This window comes from Notechis scutatus, chromosome 3, assembly GCF_049901735.1.
Source record: "Notechis scutatus isolate UNSWTSFEM ecotype Mainland chromosome 3, rNotScu1.2, whole genome shotgun sequence".
In the NCBI taxonomy this organism is placed as follows: Eukaryota; Metazoa; Chordata; class Lepidosauria; order Squamata; family Elapidae; genus Notechis; species Notechis scutatus.
This window is the reverse complement of record NC_142011.1, coordinates 190,452,113-190,474,149: the sequence shown is the minus strand read 5'-3', so window position 1 is coordinate 190,474,149 and position 22,037 is coordinate 190,452,113. Positions and strand designations below refer to the sequence as shown.

Sequence of the window (22,037 nt, the reverse complement as noted above, 5' to 3'; positions counted from 1 at the left end):
GGTTTTATTTACTCAGATCAACGATGTTTATGTTTTACAGGGTTGTATAAAAGTCAAGAAGCCCGTTTAATGCTCCATATATATCTCATTAAAGCACCATACCATACTTCTGCAAACAATCTGAAAGAGGACAAATGGGCAATGGATGGCTTTGTGAGTATAGTTCTGGCAAAATCCAATGTGTCTTAATAAAAAATGATGACGTGCATAAGACCAGAAAGAAGTCATTTTTTTAAAAAAAATGAAAGTTTGATTAGGAATTAAAAATGAAAAATAGGCTTACACAGGCACTTGCTGACAAGACAAGAACAAATGTTGATATTATAGGTTAGTGGCATTCTTAAAGGTCATGGGAAATGCCATTGATTGGATTCAAAGGTAGACTAGCATGCAGGCAAAAAAAAAACAGCAAACATTATGGATGACTGCTTTCTTTCTTGCCAATAAATTTGTATTAGAAAACCGTGTCCTTACATATTCATAGAACGGATACACGTAGAACGGGTACACTAAGTTGCATTTCTACATCATGGTATACATGCTTTATACTTACCAGGACGCAGTGCAAGATTGATTAATAAGGAAAGATGTAACACAACATTACAATTAGAAAATGAGAATAATAGTCTAGATTTTCTTTCAAGCACTTATGTCCACATCAAGCAGTGCAGTACTGCATCAGTGATTAGTACTTTGCAAAATAGAAATCCTGATAAATGTGCTTTGGTTCTCTAGCAAAGTATACAGTGCTATTACTTTCTGGATTGATTATAATCCTAACATCATGATAGAAGTGCAAATATATTACAGTTTAATGGATCATATAGAAACCCTACATTTCTTTAAGTGTTTGACAAAAGATCAACATGCATTGTTATTTACAGTATAACTATGTCATAGTGCAATACATATTAATAGATTAGAGCAGAAATATTGCAAAGATAAACTAAAGTGCAATGTGATAAATTTTATATTGGTAACCTAATTACAAATATATTTATTAGTTTGCTTTCAGTTAGTGTTAAAACTGTTAATACTTTTAAAACTTTTAAAAGCTTTCAAAACAAGGAAAAAAGCTAGTAAATTAAAAATAGTGATAAAAAATGGGCTAAACGAAGCACTGAATTTCAATGACAAATAACCGGGGACAGAGATTCTCATCTTTGCAGGTTTTCTAAACGCTGCAAGAGTAGAGGCCATAAGACCTTCCAAAAGGGTGAACTAATACAGAAGAACAATGCTAGAACAATATATTTCTGACTGGAGGGGCATCTTAAATCAAATCAAAGCTAGATTTTTATTTATGGTCAAGACCAAACAGGAAACTTAAAACATTTTTAAAAGTCTAGATGGCAATATCTATCTGGATTGACTGTTCCAGATTTAAAAAAATGGCTAGTACTTAGAAAAGAAACACCAAGGAATATCAGGGGAAGTAAATACTAATGACAATCACATTCATATTGTCTTTAAAGCTGTTGTGAATCAAACTCATCTAAAAATAGTATTTGCTACTGCAGACACATAAGATTATTTATTAGATGTTGCAATTAGCTATTTTGTGAAACATAAAAACAGACAATTTTTTTCTCTTATTGCTTTGTACATGGTTTTATATACTAATAAAATTATAGCACATTTAAGGCCAGGTAAGAGAAGACAACAAGCAAAGATTTTAAAAATTCCTTGGCTCAACTACCAATAAGAATAGTGGATTTTTCCTTTCTTTCTTTCTTTTCCATATTCTTCAAGTATTTTCAAAACATCTGTTCTAAATCTTCATATACTATTTCCCTATCTTTCCTCTTTGCTTTTTTTACACTGTTTTTAATTTTTTTGAGTATCTTTTAAAATAAAAAAAAGTTAATGCAACTACTTCTAAATCATTATGGAGAAAATCTATCAATGTGATAGTTAAAAATTGACAATGACTTGATGACATATAATCAACTGATCACTTCCAGATCAAAGGAATCTAATATCATGAACAATAACAAAATATATAACTGAATGGTGAAAGTGATTTTTTTCCAGATTGAATGTAATATGTATTTCAAGTTATTACCATGAATATGCATATGCATATTAATTTTACATACCTTTCTTTTTATTATTCTACATAGGTTTCTGCAGAACCTGATGGTGCAACTTACGTTTTTCAAGGATTTATTCAGGGTAAAGATTATGGTCAGTTTGGACTTCAAAGATTAGGTGAGCTGATGCTTTTAATTTAGACATAGTCAAACATAGATGAGCCAATGGAGCCTTCATACACTTAGTGATTCTGATAAAATATTGGAAGGCAATCTATGTATGCATATTTTACTTAATGTGGAGATATTTAAAGATTGGGAAGAGTGATGCTACATCCTTTGCCTCAATAACTGACTCCATTTGAATTATGAATGACTTTTTTTGATAAATTCACTGATACTGTTTCAAGAAAAGCTAATTTCAGTCATAGACTGGAAAATGAAAATATCTGACTTTTTCCCATAGCCAAACTGTACTGAATTAATTTTAAGTTTAGACTCCAAAATATTTTGAAAATGGGATTGTGTTGTCACCAAAGGTACAGTAGGGGTATCTATGGCCAACTCAAGATTTCATCAAAATAAGAAATGTGCATTGTAATGTCATAATACCAAGTGGGTTAGTATGTTCCTAAAGCAGTTGAGTTTGTATGATGATGTTAAAATGCACATTTTGTTACTTGTCCCCTTGCCAATACAACAAACTCTCTTGATGGGCAACCTAGTTAGATTAGATAATGGTCAGTTATGTTTTTAACCAAAGTTCTGCTGATTTCCAGCATCTGGTATTTAGATACACTAAGACTATAAACTATGAATAGTCTCAAATATTAGTTAAATGTATAATTCAGTAAGGTATGATATTTTATTTCATCTTAGTTATGTACAATGGAAATTTTCTTAGATTCTTCTCTCCCAGCAATTTCCATTGTTCATTGTGCAATATGGTTGAAATATTATATTTATTCCTGTACTTAAGTAATTTAATTACAATTTTGCTATTCAAAATTTCATTACAGCAGACATCTACTCACTTCTAAATTGTTGTAGAAAGTTTGTGCTCAAGGGATAGACCATTTCTGTGAGATAGATAGATAGATAGATAGATAGATAGATAGATAGATAGATAGATAGATAGATAGATAGATAGATAGATAGATAGATAGATAGATAGATAGATAGATAGATAGATAGATAGATAGATAGATAGATAGATAGATAGATAGATATAGAATGTTCTGACCCAAACCTTGCTCCAAGGAAACAAACACGAAACAGAGGTAACAGCAAAACCTTTTAATGATTTTTTATGAATTCTGTTCCTTCATGGTTAAAAGGCTGTTTCAAACTAATTGTCTCTGATAAGAACGAGCCTTGCCAAGGTTGTGCAAGGCTGCCAAGAACACTTTCAAACACAAAGAGCCTCCAAACACCAACCAAGATATCCCCAACGTCCACCAGGTTTGAGTGCAAAAACTTCTTTGCTTCCTGCAAAGAACTCCAGTTTCTCAGCTGGCTTTTATCTCTTAAGGGAGGGGCCATTACCTTGCAGCCTTACTCCTGAGTCGCTTTTGTTGCTACAGCTGCTCTTTCCTTCAAGCAGCCCTGCGCGCACACTCACTGGGCGCAGGCTCCTCGGGGACCTCTTCATCACTACTGCCATCCTCCACAATCTCCAAAGGCAGCATTCCACCCACTGATGGTCCTGGCCTCATCCCTACATCACATGCAAACCCCTCATCTGAGTCCTCGGTCTCCGAGACCTCAGCCGTCCACACCTGCTGCCAGCAAACCATGATAGATAGACAGACAGACAGACAGACAGACAGACAGACAGACAGATGGGATGCTAAATGGGTATAAGCAGGTGAAATTGTTTGCCATTTTTCTCCTCTAAAGATGAAAAATGAAAACTATTTTAATATGCTATAGTGGTAGCCCAAATTACTGTATCTGATTCAGAACCTACAAACATAAATGATAAAGTCTAGGTTTATGCTTTCGCTCATCCAAACATAATGTTTTTTTATTAGTCTTTTTAAGGAGAACTCTGGGAGGAATTTTGAAATTTATGTGATTTGCTTTGCTCTACGTTCATGTCTGCTTACCTTTCCTTCCAAATTCCTAAGTACTAATAAAATATAATTGCCTGCATCCATAAGCATATTAAAAAACAGGAGAAATGGGTAAAAGAAAATATTAAACTGTAATTATTAGAGTCGATTTCTGTATAGTAGCATTTTTTCCCTTCTTAATTGAACACTTGTATTGCTAACTGTACTTATTCCTCAGGCATTAGAATCCCATTTAGCACAAACTGAATGGTCTTCCAAGAAGAATTTGTTATCTTGGCAGTAATCTTCCCTCCTTTTCTGTGTGAGCATTTTTAAGTGTTACCCAGCCCACTTTATAACAGATTTAAAAAGCAAACACAATCTGCATCCATATTGTTTATTTTTGCATAGGTTTTCACTTTTTTTTTTTTTTTGCCTTGATTGGTCCATAACTGACTTCGCCATGGAATTCTCCTGTTCAGAGGAAATCTGCAACTTAGGCTTCCTCCTAGATTCAAAGTTCCTGCTCTAGGAGCAGATATCTGTGGTCAAGAGGCCTATGTACAGTTACAGCTTGTTCGCTAGTTGCAATGGTTCCTGGATTTGAAAGGCCTACATACACTTGTCTGCTAACTGTAGTGATTTGGATTGGAAAGTCCTACTCAATAGTCACCTCTGCTGTTGTCACATTCCATCTGGATTACTGTAACCCATGGGGCAGAGGTGGTATTCAGCAGGTTCTGACTGGTTCTGGAGAACCAGTAGCGGAAATTTTGAGTAGTTCGGAAAACCGGCAAATACCACCTCTGACTAGAGATTTTACAGCATCTTTCCCCTGCCACACCCACCAAGCCACACCCACAGAACTGGTAGTAAAAAAAATTGAATCTCACCACTGCCATGGGGACACTCTTAACAAGCATTAGGCAGTACAACTGGTACAAAATACAGCAGACTGGACAGTGATGGATGCATACTTGGGTGACTCTATTGCTTTGGAATGGCATTTGTTTCAGGTTGATTACTACATGCAATTAAAGGTGTTGGTTGTGACTGCTAAAGCCTTAAAAATGGCTGTGGATCATATTCACCAATATTTGTCTCCCCATTTAAGCAATTTCCTTATCTGATTGGGAAATTCTCATCTGTTTGAGAATGTCATCTGATGAGAGCTAGGAAAAGGATCTTTTTAAATGGCATTCCTATGCTTTGAAATTCTCTCCTTATTCCCTTCTGAGTTTCGTGAAAGCAGTTAAGACCTAGCATTTCCATTTAGCCAAAGAAGCAGGCATTTTTTGAATGCAAAACAACTTGTTGGATGCATAACCCACAATTTTTTCCTTTGTTCCTTATAAGGTTGTTGGGATATTGTTTTCTTTCTGGCTGTGGATATTCACTTTTGGAAGAGTTCTTTTTATGATATTTTTAAATGTTAGTCATCATTCCATCAGATGGAATCAGATAGCATGAACCATGTAAGTAAATGAATAAACAAATGGTTAGACACTCAACATGGTGGAAGACAGAAATAGAATGGTGAAGTTGTAAAATTGTGAAGAAGTTTGAAAAGACAAAGAAGGCATGAACTGATTGGACTTCATTTAATTGCCCTTGTAGGAAGAGAAAGAAAGATTTTTACAGAAAGAAATGCAAGAAAGATGCTTTAATCACAACTTAGGCAAGGTTTTTATCTAGCCAGTTGTGTTTAATTTGTACAAACTAGTAATTGACTGTTTTCTTCCTGCAAGGCATAATTGTGGGACCTGGTTAAGAGAGTCAGTATAGAGGATGATTACACAACCAAATTGCATATTTCATATCAGAAGTATATGGCTTTGATTGTATAGTCAAAGCCAGTAGTTTGACTTTCTGACCACCCTGATGTTAATTGTATATGTTCATTTCAAACAGATGCATCTCTTGCAGAAGAACTATATTTTGCTATGGAAGATGTTCAACTGGGAGCAATTTTAATAGATTGCAAAAGAACCTGCTCTTATAAGTGTGGAACCAGGAACAAATTAAGCACTGAAGCCAGTTTCCTGCACCTGGCATTGGGCATGGAGAACCTCACCAAATAGAAGCAGATGAATAATTATCTTCATAACTTAATTTTCCCTAATTTAGATAACCCTGGGCATAAATATGACTTGATGTAATCCTAGTGCTGTTGCAAAACTACTTGGGTGGAAAGAAACCAAATATTTTGATTCATTTTAACCAGGATGATTTTTATCTGAAGCCAGTCATAAATTGTTTTTGTTTTTGAAAGTACTTGACTTCCCATTTTGATTATCAGCTAGAAAGAGCAGGAACTCTCAAATATATGGGTTTCACTTAGTTTTGTTTGCAAATATATGGGTGATTCACTTAGTTTAGTTTGCAAAATATTTGGAAATAGTGGTGCAGTCACATGGTCCAATCAAGGCAGCGTCCAGTGCATTATAGAACAATAAACAAATTGTGCTTTTGTATAATATACATGTATATAAATATTTTTAAATATTTGGAATACATATTTTCCTATGACAGTAGTAACAGAAATAATGTTTATCTTTATTGTTTTGTTTTAACAGGACTTAATATGTCTAAAGGATCAAATTCATTAAACCATTCACATGGTACAAACAGCAGTTCTGTGGCCATTGCTATTCTCGTGCCTTTTTTTGCCCTTATTTTAGCAGGCTTTGGATTTTACCTTTATAAACAAAGGTAGGTGGAATATACATCTATTTTGTATGCACAGTGATATATAATTACACATAGGAGGGGATAGGGGTAGGGAGGGGGGAAAAGATTTAATAAAACTATCATCTGAAACAAATCAGAGATTAAAATTCTGAAATTTTCCCATTCCTTTGTACCTCATGCCTAGGGTTACATACTTTAGTAATCATGTTTTCCACCAACTGTATTATTTTTTGGGGGGGTGGGGAGGACCTAATTATGAAATCCCATTAGGTTCATCCAGCCTCAAATCTGCCTATATTTCTAAAGATTCATTTAGGGAAGCTACCAATTTGCATTAAAAATAATATATATTTAAATAAAATTTACATTGCATATAGGAAACTCAGCAGAATACAGAAACTTTATACATCCCAAAAGGTATTTATAATGTACCTCTCCCTTTTCAGGTACTGATTAAAATGATACATAATAATAAGGAAAAAAATCTTATATTTCAAATTGTTCTGAGTGAAAAGCAAATTGTGATTAGGACAGCAATCATGAAAAAAACAATACTCATCCTAGATTATAATAACCTACATCAATAGGCTGAGTCACAACCCTAACCAAGTTGTGTGTGCATAACAATCTCATCTTGTTCAGGTCATACTGACAGAGGAATATATTTCTTTTAGGGACTCACAACTATTTCTTATAATTCCAATTATCCAATTAGCTGTTCTTGGAGAATGGACTCCTGAAAAGCCACAAGAATTATTCCCAGGAAGCATAGAATAGAATTTCAGGTCAGTTAGTTTTTTTCCTTTGTTTTCAAGGGTGAAAGAGCCTAGGTCTTCGATCACTACTTTACAGATTAACAGAGTTGGAAGAGACCTTGTAGGTCATCAAGTCCACCCCCCACCCATCCAAGCAGGAGACTGTACACCATTTCTGGCAGATGGAAGTCCAGTCTCTCTTGAAAGCCTCCAGTTATAAAGCTCCCACAACTTCTGAAGGCAAGCTGTTCCATTGATTAATTATTCTCACTGTCAGAAAAAAATATCTTTATTTCTAGGTTGAATCTCTCCTTGATCAGTTTCCATCTATTATTCCTTGTCTGGCCTTCGGGTGCTTTGGAAAATAGTTTGACCTCCTCCTCTCTGTGGCAGTCCCTCAAACATTGGAACACTGCTATTATATCTTCCCTAGTCCTTCTCTTCACTAGACTAGCCATGCCACGTACTTACAACTGTTCTTTGTATGTTTTAGCCTCCAGCTCCCTAATCAGCTTGGTTGTTCTTCTCTGCACACTTTCTAGAGTCTCAACATCTTTTTATAGTGTAGCGACCAAAACTGGCTGCAGTATTCTAGGTGTGGTCTTACAAAGGCTTTATAGAGTGGTATTGATACCTCTCCTGATCTTAATTGAACCCCTCTGTAAATGCAGAAGGGTGTTAATAGTTGGTTTAGCTATAGACGCCATCATCACCACTTTTCTCTTCAGCATGATCCATGGACTGCCATTGCTCTTCGCCATAGTTGTGCCTTCAGTTCTGATTGTTTCTTTCCCCAAGAAACTCAGTACAAAATGGTTTTCAAATAAATGTTCTCTACAGAACACAGAAGCAGAACATTGGGCATTTTTCCAATGCCAACTGAGGCCATATTTTCCACTGGCAATGAAATCCAATGTCTTTAATGGTTGGTTTGGAAATAGAAATATTGTTTTCTCCTTTTGCAGTTGGAGTGTTCTCTAATTAATGTTTCCCAGCACACTTACTCTGCTATGACTGTTAAGTTTTAAGTTTTATTTAATTGTTTAAACACGTGGTTTGCAGGAACCAGCTAGAAAACCCTCTACTTGATGACAAAAGCCCATTCTAAACGTTTACTGTCTCTCTTCCCATTAATGGGAACACATTTGAAAAGTAAAAAGAACATCTAAATGGTGTTGACCAGTCTGTACTCTTATGACACAGCTGAACTATTTACCCTTTGAACATCTTATTACTTTCTTCATAACAAAGTCATTTATGAAAAGTATCCCATCTACATTAACTTCCTTTCAAAACTGTCAGAGATGCTTCATAGATAAGGTCATTGTTTCACATTATACCTTTACTTTCAGTTTTTGCAACTGTCGTAAATTACTGCCCTTTAGAGAGAAGCAACATATTCAAATGCCCTGATGCCTTGAAACACTGCAGTAATAATGGCTTTGCTGTGTACTTCACATATTGCCTATATTTCGTTTTTGACATGTACAGTATTGTGAATTGTATTCCTTGTATCATTTATCTTACATAAGCCATAAGTGCCATGAATAGTTTTATTACAGACAGCTGTTGCATAGCCATCATTGGCAATTCAGCTCCTATCAATTTATGCTGTCATTACAGACTTTGTCCAAGATTTATCCTACTGTTCTCACCTGGGAGATAGTTGTGCATAAAATACCTAAACCAATGTCAAGATCCTTTGATCGATCTTCTTCCAGTTCATATAAAATCTTGTGTATTTTTGTGAACATTTGAGTCCTATCAGATATGAGTAATGTGGTAGGCTAATGTTTATAAATGTAAGCTTCCACATGAAAATGTGCAGATCTACTGTAGAATATAAAATAATGAGGCCATGGTGGCTTAGTTATTAGAATGCAGTACTGCAGGGTATCTTTGCCCACTGCCAAGAATTTGATCCTAACCAACTCAAGGTTGAGTCTCCATCCTTCCAAGTTGGTAAATGAGGACCCAGATTATTGGGGTTAATATGATGACATTGTAAACTCCTCAGAGAGTGCTGTAAAGTCTAAAGGCAACTGCTAAGTGCTATTGATATAATGTTCTTTTTGCACTGCAGCAAAATGAATAAAATGCAAAGTTATTCTGTGCTTTTCATTTGAGATCTACACATTTCTAACACCTCAGAATTATCTAACAAGTTTTTTCTAACATCATCAAATGCAATCATTTAATACTTTATAGACCTGGAACAATCTTTATTGTATTGTTATATGCTGCCCAGACTCACTTTCCATGAGATGGACAGCCATACAAATTTGACTAATAAATAATAATGAAAATCTCCTGAAATCCAGTATCTCAGGTATGGCTTTGATCAATATACTTGCTAAGAATCCTTCCTCAAAGCTATATGACTGTGCTAGGCAGAATCAGGATTGTTACTACACATTCTGTACAGTCATCCAGTCAGCATGTGATAGCTTACAGAGAATATAAAACAGAATCTCTTGAAGCTTTAGTTTAGCCATGTCTGACTTTTCTTCAGCTTAGTCATATCAGATCAGGGATCAAGTAGAAACTTTGCTTCGCGCCTGGGAAGCTTTATTGAGATGTACCATATGGGAAGTGCAGAGAAGTACTTTGCTATTGTTGATGCCTGCACATAACTATTACATTTTTTTTGACTTGGGCAAGATGTAAGCAACAATTTTTTTACCAAACACTGCCTTATTAACTGGTTTCTGGTGTATCAGAATTGGACTGCTGATGTTGATTCTTATCCATAAAATTTTTTATAATCTGGATGCAGCATTTTTGACACACACACACACACACACACACACACACACACACACACACACACACACACACACACACACACATATATATATATATATATATATATATATATATATATATATATATATATATATATATTCTTAAGTTTTCAGGTACTTACATGTATGGCCTTCAGCTTTGTTCGGGTATTTTCCCACGTCATTATAGTTGTGCTTTTAAAGTTGTAGCAACGTTTCAGCAGAATCTCATCTGCCATCATCAGGCTTCTGTATTGTGTCCGTCTGTGAGTCAGACTTTACAGTGGTTTCAGATTTAAATTTGGGGCAGCCTATTGCTGTGCCAGAATGGTTTTTTCTTCATCCTGATTGGTTGGGAGTCTTGGTCTGTGTTTATTGGTCTCGGAGTTTGCTGTGTTCTGCTTGATTGGTGTCTCTAATATCTTCTGTCTGTTTTTGGTTCTTTTTGTATCTTGATTGGCTGGCAGCATTGTGTTGCTTTATTGGAGGCCTTTAGTGCAGCTTGGCTTCGGTAAATGGATGGCTATCATTAGTTAGGAAGCTGGGTTTCATCTGGGTGCCTGGTTGGGATGTGTTTGAGCTGGAAGTATCAGGGGGATCTGTTTGTGCCCAGGTGTTTGCCTGGCTTGTGGTGTGAGATTCTGCTGAAACATTGCTACAACTTTAAAAGCATATATATACATATATATATATATATATATATATATATATATATATATATATATATATATATATATATATATATAAAATTTGTTTTCTTAAGTTTTCACGGGTACTTACATGTATGGTATTCAGCTTTGTTCGGGTATTTTTCCACGTTATTATAGTTGTGCTTTTAAAGTTGTAGCAACGTTTCGGCAGAATCTCATCTGCCATCATCAGGCTTTCTGTATTGTGTTCGTCTGTGAGTCAGACTTTTACAGTTGTTTCAGTTTTAAATTTGGGGCTAGCCTACTGCTGTGCCAGAATGGTTTTTTCTTCATCCTGATTGGTTGGGAGTCTTGGTCTGTGTTTATTGGTCTTGGAGTCCCAGGTGTTTGGCTGGCTTGTGGTGTGGAGATTTTTTTGTTTGTGAGTGCAGGCTTCCAAATAATTGACAGTCTGGTGGAATCATCTCTTCTATTCATGCTTTCAGGTCTTTTTTCAATCTCTATGGCTTCTCTGATAATTCTGTGGTTGGGGTTTTCTATAGTGGCTAGGGTATTGGTGCCATTGAAGTTGATGCTATGACCTGTGGCTTTCATGTGTTGGACTAGTGAGGAAGTGTGTTCCAGCTTTTTGACTGCATTTTTGTGTTCATCCAGGCGGGTACTTATTCTTTTATTGGTCTGTCCAATGTATGTGGCCGGGCATGATGCACAGGGGACTTCATATATGCCTTGGTTTTCCAGGTCAATTTTATCTTTGGGGTTTCTAAGGATGGCTGCTATTTTTCTGTCTGTTTTGAAGGCAGTCTTGATGTGATGCCTGTGTAGTATCTTACTGATTTTGTCTGTAGTACCTCTTATGTAGGGCAGGACAGCTGTACCATAGGTCTGTTCATCTTCTAGGTCTCCATTATGTCTCAGTGTGTTTTTGTGGATCAAGCCGGTGATTTTGCTTTTGTGGAAGCCATTGGCTGTCAGTACTTTAGTCAGGGTTCATAGTTCAGTCTTTATGTGTGTCTTGTCTGCCAAGCATTTGGTTCTGGCGATTAGTGTTTTGGCCACGGAGTTTATCTGTGCTGGGTGGTGGTGGGATTGGGCGTTAAGGTAGCGGTTGGTGTGTGTTTTCTTCTGGTATATGGTATGTCCTAGTGTGCCATCTGTTTTTTTGTAGATTAGTACATCTAGGAATGGTAGTTGTTTGTTTGTTTCTGTTTCCATGGTGAACTTGATTTTGGGGTGTGTGCTGTTTAGGTATGTTAGGAAATTGTTTAGGTTTTCTTTTCCATGGGGCCAAATAACAAATGTGTCATCGATGTATCTTAACCATAGTTTGGGTTTGTGGGTGACGTTAGCCAGGGCTCTGGATTCGAATTCTTCCATGAACAGGTTTACAATGATGGGTGACAGTGGTGATCCCATAGGGGCTCATATATATGTATATATATGTGTGTATCTTTATATGTATCTTTATATGTATCTTTATATAAATATATATTTTCTTAAGTTTTCTATATATCTATATATCTATATATCTATATCTATATTTATCTAATCATATCTATATCTATATCTATATCTATATCTCATCTGCCATCATCAATACAATACAGAAGCCTGATGATGGCAGATGAGATTCTGCTCTATCTATCTTTAAAGCACAACTATAACTGATAAATACAACAAGCTATATATATATATATATCTATCTATCTATCTATCTATCTATCTATCTATCTATCTATCTATCTATCTATCATCTATCTTATCTGTCTATCTATCTATCTATTAACATTCTGAGTAACGTTAAATAATTTAATTCATGAATTGATTTAACTTACATTTTCAAGGAGTATGTTTAGTCTCCTCTGCACAGGGTTCTCTACTGTTGTTCTCCTTTGTGAGAGCTTTCAAGATAGTATGCTAGCATAAAAATTTGCTGCCTGCATTTTGCATCTCCATTCTGCTATGTGGCAGAGGAGAGATTCTGTCTGCAAAAGGAGAGGAGAGAGGGTGGCTAGAAAATGCCTCTTTAGGTGCCAGATTGTCTGCAATCAATTCTCCAAGCCCATGGAGCAATTGTGGGATTACCAAATTGGCACTAAAGGAGACATTATCCCCTACTTTCTCTTCCCATTTTCTTGCCACCCATGGTAAGAGATGCAGAAGACAGCAAAACATTACCTTCCACACTTCTCTTGGTAGGTTAAGTGGAGGGAAGCAGGACAATGATCTATGGTTGGCAGAAGATGTGCTCCTGTGACAGCTAATCCCTATATAGGGGTGTATTTTTGACACATGTCCACTTGTTTTCCAGAAGGCTGATGGACATTTATCAAAAACTACACTTTTCCAACCCTCTGAATCAAACTCTCCTTGTATTCTCTACTAGTGCTGATGGATAGGCTTACCTATATCTGTAGTGGTGACTAAGTGGTGTCTTCTTTATACATGCATACACAAACATACAACTTTTATCATTTCCCCAAGCCCTGTAGTTTAGGGATCTGCTGCTAGGTCTGATGAAGTTGTTAGGAAAACTGGTTGATTGTCTGGCACGGTGAATGAACTCCAATTCTGCTGTCAAAAAATGGTTGGCTGTAAAATCCATTGATCACAGAGGCTATGTTTGCCAGAACCTCAAGTACCCAAAAAGGAGTAAGGCACTTATTTAAAATTACCTCTGATGGTCTGTCTTGCAAGGATTGTGTTAGCTGAACGGGAAAGTGCCACATTAAAACTAGAAAAGAGGGGGAGAGCATTGTAGGCCAGGGTGACTGAAAGATGATCTAATCTGTTTCTGTCTTCCTGAAATATATCTTCCAGTCATGATTAGAGGCTCCTAAAGAAGCATCTTTTTCTTGAAACACATTTCCTTGGAAGCAAAATTATAAAATTATTTTACTACAATCGTCCCAAAGGTGCTTTTTCCAAAAGGCACAACTGGAGTTTCTTGGGTTTTTTCTTTCTTTGAAAACACTTCATTTTTCATCCAAATTCTTTTTTTTAAAACACGTTTTATTCATTTTTTCCAAAACAACATAAAAAAGCTCTTTTCAGTGTACAGTCACCACTTTTACATGTAAATATGACAGTAATTATATATTCATTTTTACATTCAACATTCTGTCTTGTCCATTTTTACTTAATTCTATTATTACTTCTCCATTTCAACTTTTACATAAGAAAAGAAACAAACACATTAATTCTGTTAAGTGATATTACTTTCATTCTAAGCATCTTCTCAATTCATTTCAATTTATTTCAAATATATTTTTTAAACATCAACATTTCTTTTAAGCGTGGCCTTTTCCAAACTACTCTTTTCTCATTTTACCTTTCAACTTTTATATAAGAAAAGGAACAGGCAAGTTAATGCTATTCATTAATATTACTCTCATTCTAAACATCTTCTCAATTCATTTCAATTTATTTTAAATGTATTTCTTAAGCCTTAACATTTCTTTTAAATGTTGCCTTTTCCAAAGTACTCTTTTCTCATTTAAATCACTAATAGTTTCCATATCTTCATACTTATTCCCTTTTAATTCTTTTTTATCTTGTCAAATTTGCAATTCCATCGCATATCCTTTTCATAAAGTCTAGATTAATACAAGTTTTTCACATAAAACAAAACATAAATTTCCCCTCTCCTTTTACTAGTTTGGGGTGTCACCTCAGTGGTTTAAGTATGCTATTTCTTTCTTTCCGGTTTTTATAAATATTCCCCATTTTAGTCACTTTTTTAAGTCTCCTATTTTTAACCCCCCTTCTTTTTCCTCTTCTTTGTCGTGTTCTTTGTGTTGATTGTCTATTTAAGATGGCTTCTTCTTGAACTAACTCCTCCTTGTCTGAGGTTTCTTCTTCATATTCTTCAATCGCCATTTCCATAGCTTTTAACTCAGAGGCAAGTGGTTCACCTCTTGCATATAGTAGTTCTTTCAAATTTTTAAGTTCCATTTTTAGATCCCACAGAGATATCATCGTTACATATCTTATAGTCATTAAAATCCACCAATCACCAATCTTTTTCTTTTTTCTTCTTCAAACTTTCTGGGTTAACAACTATTCCCGAACTGGTTTTATAGCAAAATCACCAATCAGTCCAACAATCCATATTTTTTCTTTTGTTCTAATTCAATTTTCACTTTTTAAGGTACTTGTTATATTGATTCAATATTTCCTTTTCATTGTATCAGATCTGATTCATAGAGAAATAGGAACTTTTTAGCTTAAATTTTTGTCCACCAGGTGGCACTTTCCATTATACAATGTCCTCACACACACACACACACACACACACACACACACACACACACACCATTTTATTGTTCCAGGCTTCCCAAACCTCAGTATTCCAAATCAATAAATTCTTCAATTTAAATATTTCCCCCTTCTTTTTGAAAACTCCTAAGTCCAGCTTTAAATTGTGCCTATTTGTTAGCAATGTATTTTAATTAAATTTGTTTGGATATCTTGTTCCGGCTTCTTCCAATCCTGGTTCAAAGCCCTGCTTAGCTGTCAAAGATATTTTTTTTCCTTTCCCTTTAAAAATCCGCCGCTTTCTTATTCTTTCATAAAAATGCTTAAAATACCATCCTGGAGTACTTTTTAATTAATTGTTGCACCAAGTTGCCCTGTTCTTATATGTCCACCTCTTTCTTCTCTCCTGCACAAATCTTAGTCCAGCTAAGTCCTCCTCTTCAGGGTGGCCATTTTAGACCATTGCTCAGTCGTCTTCAGGGGGAAAAATTACCTAGCCCAGGGAGGGGGGATGCGGCTCCCCTCAACCTGGCTGGCAGCTTCCCCTTACTCCACCACCCCTCCGAGGCAGCTTCACAGTGATTGGGGCTCTCCAATGAGAAAGCACAGACTGAAGCTGCAGACAGTCACAGTCCCTGGTCCGTCAACAAGAAGGGCTTAACCATTTTTCATCTAAATTCTGAAGAAGCTTCTTGGATGAAAAGCAAAACATTTTCAACTGGGGAAAAAAAGCCCCCCCAAAGTCCAATTGCCTTTTGAAAAAGTTCCTTTGAGACTGTTGTGGCCCACCAGTGGCCAGCGGAGCTGGCGGAAGACTCAGACAATGAGGAGGTTGGGGAGAACATGGGCCAATCCTGGAGTCTGGAGAAGGCTCTGACAAGTGTTCTGCATCGGAAGCAGAGATGGGGCCAAGGCCGTCTGACAGTTATCAGCTGCCTTTGGAGTCAGAGATCAGTGGGGTAGAAGAACAGCTGGAGCCTGTTTCTGATGTGCGTATGTGCAGAGCTGCCAGGAGAAGGGAACAGTTAAGGAACAAGTGTCTACTCGGGGGTAAAGGCACAGGTGGATGGTGAATAGCCCCTTCCATAGGGAATAAAGAGGAGTGAAAGGGGAGTGGTGTTTTCAGGAAACAATTAGTTCATTTAATTAGTGTGAAGATTTGTTCATGACTCTCAGAGACTCCTTGCCAAGTATTTTCTTGTACAGCCTTGTACTTGTAAGCTATCGGCATGGAAACTCTCCAAGCCTGATAAGGTCTGTGGTTATAATTCACCCTTGAAAGACTGTTTGTCGGCACTTTGCTGGATGTGAATGATAGGAATTCACATTAGCCTCAAAAAAAAAAAAAAAGGGGGGGGGGTTGTCAGGTCAAGGAGTCTGTTTCATAATTTTATGAAGCCTATGTCAAAATAGGGACATCCATGACCTGGATGATTGTGAAAGTAATTATCTGTTTATATATGCTGATTTATAATTGCAATAATCATTTGATTCAATCTTCTGTTTTTCTGCCATTTGCCACAGAACTGCACCGAAAACACAGTACACCGGTTGCTCTGTACATGAAAATAACAATGGACAAGCTGCATTTGAAAACCCCATGTATGACACCAACACAAAGTCTGTCGAAGGGAAGGCTGTGCGATTTGATCCAAACCTGAACACAGTTTGCACAATGGTATAACATTGCGATGACCTGACTGCAGTGGTTTGAAGATTGAAATGCAGTCATAGTGGACTTATCATTCACTGGTTTTTAAAAGAAAAAAGAAAAGAAAAGCACATTTTTTCAGGATCTCCTGGATCACCTTCTCCTGAGGATGAGACAGAGACTAGAGTGGGTTTCTTTTTTTCATAAATATATATTGACTTCATGGTTACTGTGGAGTATTTTACAGAATGTCTGCTGCACTCCATGAGTGCTTATTCACAGTTTATTTGCTTTTTTAAAAAAAGAAGATTATTCTAAAAAAAATAATAAAATAAAATAATAACATATTTGCATATAATGGAGGAGCATCCACTATCAGTACGTCTGTGCTTTATAAACTGCTAGAGGGACTGGATTTCAAAGAACAAATTAATCTGTGATAGGAATTAAGAGTTATATTTACAGGAGACAGCAAGAGACTATGGCATCTCTTTAATAGTCACAGGCAAAACCATTCCATCATATCTGGTCTTTAATAATATTTTCCTCTCCTCTCTTCCTCTTCACTATGAATTTCTGAGATTATGCCATGATCATTAACGTGCTAAAGCTTGCAAGCACAACCCATTATTTCTGAGCCACAATGGGATAATTAATTGTCTGGTCTCAGATTCTTTTAATTCACGAGTTTCATCCCCTGCTTTGTTGTTCTTGTCATGCAAGCATCTTTTCTTTTCCTTTGTGTTATCTGTCCCAATAGTGATCAATTTGTCAGCGATAGAATAAGATTTGAGAACTGCCACAACTGCAATTATCTTGGTTGCCAAGATCTATTGCAAAAGTATATAAATTTCATACTGCCCCTCCTTTTCCCAGTAATTCAATTCTCTCCAAGTGAACAAATGGCAGATTAGAGTAGCATCACACTTCTAGACAATGAAGGTGACTAAATGGTACATTTCCCATCTCACTCTATCATCCACTTCATCAGTTTTGTTTCTACACTGCATTAAATGCTGGAGATAGATGTGATCATCATGGTGCCACCAACCTGCAGTCACAAAAATATAGATTTTAGCTCATCAATGCCTTTGATGCATTTCTCAAAATTTCCAGAGCTTTCCTGTTCTAAGACAGGGAAACAGCATGATACGCATTTTATGGAATATGCTTCTGAATTTTTTTGTCCCACAGAAGAAAACCCACAATCCCATATTACAGTGTACACAGATTCCTGGATTAGGGTTTAATCTCTTAGCATTGCACTCTCTTTATTGAGAAGTACATGATTTCAGGAGTCATTTACCCTAATTAAGAAATAATAATAATTTCCTTTTTAATTTCCTTGCATCTGCAATCCTTGCCTTGGTAAAAAAAAAAAAAAACACTTCTATCATTTTGTATAAGGAATCTGTTGTGAATTTGCCTGATTCTTAAATTTAGCCTATGATTTACACACAAATGTGTACTTTTTTGTCAATTTTATAATATACATTCTGTATGGAAGAAGGTAATTTTAGCATTACAATGTTTGTGTCACTATTATATGCTGTGTGCCAAGAAATAATGAGTTTCAGTAAGTGCACTGAATTTTGTGCCAAAGCAATGCCACTATAGGTACAAAGGGTGCTGCCAACACAAATATTTTAAATGAAGGCTCTATAATCTAGTTCACAAGCCTGTTAAGCCAAAGTACAATCAATTACAATTGAATGGGTCTGTTTAATTCCAATCAGGAGGTTATTTTCCTAACTGTTTTAAGGTTCAACAAATTCTGCTTCATATTAATTTGGGAAAGTTTGTTTTCAAATGTACTTTAGAATTTATGTTGTGGAGTTAAACCTTAAATTACACTTGTTCCATGGCAGTATACAATATAAATTACAGTACAGAAATGAATACACTCAATTTCTCCAAATCATACTTTCTTCTGTCAGATTTGAGATTCCATCTACCTGTTTCATTCTCATATAAAATAATACAATTTTAGTTCAGACTGGAGCTTTATAACTGAATTATCAAAATATGGTTTGAGTAATGTCCACATCAGAGTTCATTGTCTTCCTTTGATAGCATGAAATGATTTTGAACTCATCAATGCTGTACATTAGCTGGTGTGAATTATCTGGAAATATTCTTTTCTCAGATATGAACATCTCTATGGGAATAAAAAGTAATTTTTATTAATGTAATAAGAGAGTGCCTATTGCCCCCAAAGGATCACGAGTTTCCCATTTCCATCCTCCAATCTGTATTAAACCAAGAACTGCTGCTTGGATTTCTATAATGTTTAATGAATTTCTTATAAACCATTTTCTTTTGAAAATCGTACCCATCTTTCCAGATACTGTCTTCTACTAAAAGAATGCCATTTTTATATTTTATACCATCAATTTGTTATTTATTCTGGTTTATTCAAATGATTGCAATAATGATGATTCATTCATTACTGTTATGGTTAATATTTGTGACCTTGTTTAAAATCTTGTTTCTTCTGCAACTGGCTACTCCTCTTATATTAATGCATACACTTTTGTAAAGAAGTCTATTTTTATGAAAAAAAGGGGATTTGTAAAAGTATGATGTAAATTTTCAGTGCAATGTAAACAAATAAAAATGGATAATTGCTTTTATAATATGAAGTGTGTTTTATAAAAGATTTAGAATCATAACAGCTGCAGAACTTGGAGTGAAGTCAAATTCATTGGCCTCCAAGTTTTTGGAGAACATGGCATTTTCTTGCTATTGTGTGTTTGTGTATTTTGTATATGTGTGTTTGAATTGCTTGCTAAGTATAAAAATACTGTAAAGATTTTCAGTTACGTCTGAAAATAGAAAATATTCCGGTTAGTAAACACTGATTATAGATTCTATCATTAAATACAAAGAAGCAATTAATAAAATGACTATATTTTCATCCAGTATAAATTATCTGCCATGAATTACAATATGTTCACTTCTAGCTCTAAGTAAAGATCCATTATTGAATTGATTGAGATCAATAAACTGTTCCTCAAGCTTAGCAAAATGAATGCAGTAGAATAAAGCTGTATTCGGGAACTGTAAAATTAGATCTATACTTTCTACAATTACACCCTTTTATGATTTAATTCAAATGAAGTTAAATAATACAGAATATCTAAATTGTCATCTTTTATGATATGAAAGATCATAAGAATTTCATGTTTTTGTAATGCTATGGAAGATAATAGAGTGGCCTAGTGGTGGCCTAGTGGTGAAGGCACTAGCCTCCCATTAGGAAGGTTGAGAGTTCAATCCTAGGCAGCAGCAGATGTTTCTCTATTAAGGAACAAAGAGAAAATATCTGCTACAAACTCTGTGTAGATGTCAGGAAAGGCATTTGGCCACTAAATGCTCAGTTCCATTCCACCCCAAATTAAAAGATTACAGGGTTGTAAAAAAAAAAAAAAGGGGGGGGGGGGGATGCCATGGAAGATAATTAATGGATAATTTCATACATGAAAGCATAGGAACTTCATGCTTTTCTGCTTTCATCTGAACTGGGAATTATAGGTGTTTAAACACAACTTGTGACAGATCTTTTGTTGATGACGTTACAGTTCCTAGCAACCAAACCAATTTTGCCAGTGGTAGGAAAAATGGAATTGGAAATAGTAATTTGTCAGTCTGTAAAAATTTCAAAATGATAAACTAATAAGATGATAAAGATAAAATCATTGTTATTTGGAGAAAATATTATTTATACTGCCTAGTTTTTCTGATCATTTAAAATAAAAAAATATAATTCATATATAACGTAAATATGCATATGCATATAGTACAAAAGAAATATCTGTTGAATGTACTTGATCTATCACAATAGGATTGGTAAAAAAATGGTTTTGTATTCCTAATTGCTGCTGATATAATATCATTATGGTTTGGTTTAGACTTCTATATTTTGGATAATGAACAGAGAACTCTTTGAAGTTATCAAGCCAGCATGTTCTTTGCCCCTTCTTATTTGTCCACTAACCATTGCTAGCATCATTGCCTTCTCCAATAAATTTGCATGCATGACATGGCCAAAGTAAATCAGATGTAGTCTTATGATTTTTAGCTTTTAGTGATGTGTTTGGTTTTATATGATTTAATACGTCTTTGTTATTTGTTATCTCAAATGTCTCTGAGATATTTGCCTCTATAGAATAGAATACCTTTATTGCCATTGCATTCTATGAATACAATGAAATTTGAAAGCTACTCCAGCACAGTGCCCCAAACACCACATCACAATCACACTACAGAGTATATATATAATAATAATAATAATAATAATAATAATAATAATAATAATAATAATAATAATAATAATAATAATAATAATAATAATAAATCACAAATGCACTGTTTGATTCAAGACAGTTACTGCCTTAAAAAAGAAACTGTTTCTCAATCTATTAGTCCTCATTTTAAGACACCTATAATGCCTCCCTCATGGTAACAGTTCGAAATATGAGTGTCCAGGATGAGAACGGTCCATGGAGATTTTTAGTATTATCTCATCCAAATTCTATATTCTTTGACTGGTTTGATTTTAGATGATCTTTAACATGTATTCTCGTCATAGTGTCTAGTAGCTTGGCCAACTTCAATAAAGAGTTGGACCAATGCATGGAAGTCAAGTGAATCAATATTAGCTTTGATGGCTCTTTATAAGCCATCTGCTGACTTCTGTTTTTCCCTGAGGACTTAGTTGGCCCCTGTGAGATCAGACTGATGTGGGTTAAGACAGTAAGTCATTGCTTATATTTTTATTGGATTATATTTGAATTCATTTGTATGCCAGCTACTTTCAAAATTCTGGTGATTCAGAATTATAAAGATACGGTAGACACTGCTGAAATCACTATCACAGAATCCCGAAAAGTATGAATAATAATACATCATTCTGTATTGCATTGCAAATAGGTTTAGAACTTTTAAAATGAGTCTTAAACAGTATCAAAATTTAGATTTTTTTTCCCTTTTTGATCAAGGACAACCAATAACTCAAAACATTTATTTCCTGATCCATCATGTCATGTGAACTTGTACACTGCAATGTTGCCTAAAAACAATTCAACCAAAAATATTGGCGCCTTCAGATAGTCTTTGAATACCTTGGTTTAGTATCTACCTATATTTTTGGCTATGTAAAAG

The 22,037-nt window shown here is 35.3% G+C and overlaps 1 protein-coding gene across 1 annotated transcript in view; it reads left to right on the top strand.

The window, feature by feature from the left end:
- Positions 1–19,643, top strand: part of CSMD3 (CUB and Sushi multiple domains 3) — a 618,612-nt gene extending 598,969 nt beyond the window's left edge. The window contains exons 67-70 of the mRNA XM_087962106.1: positions 41–153; positions 2,124–2,211; positions 6,664–6,799; positions 16,748–19,643. Coding sequence (XP_087818232.1) covers positions 41–153; positions 2,124–2,211; positions 6,664–6,799; positions 16,748–16,907 — 497 coding nt within the window. The 3' untranslated portion in view covers positions 16,908–19,643. The remainder of the gene's footprint in view (positions 1–40; positions 154–2,123; positions 2,212–6,663; positions 6,800–16,747) is intronic.
- Positions 19,644–22,037: the final 2,394 nt, after the last annotated feature.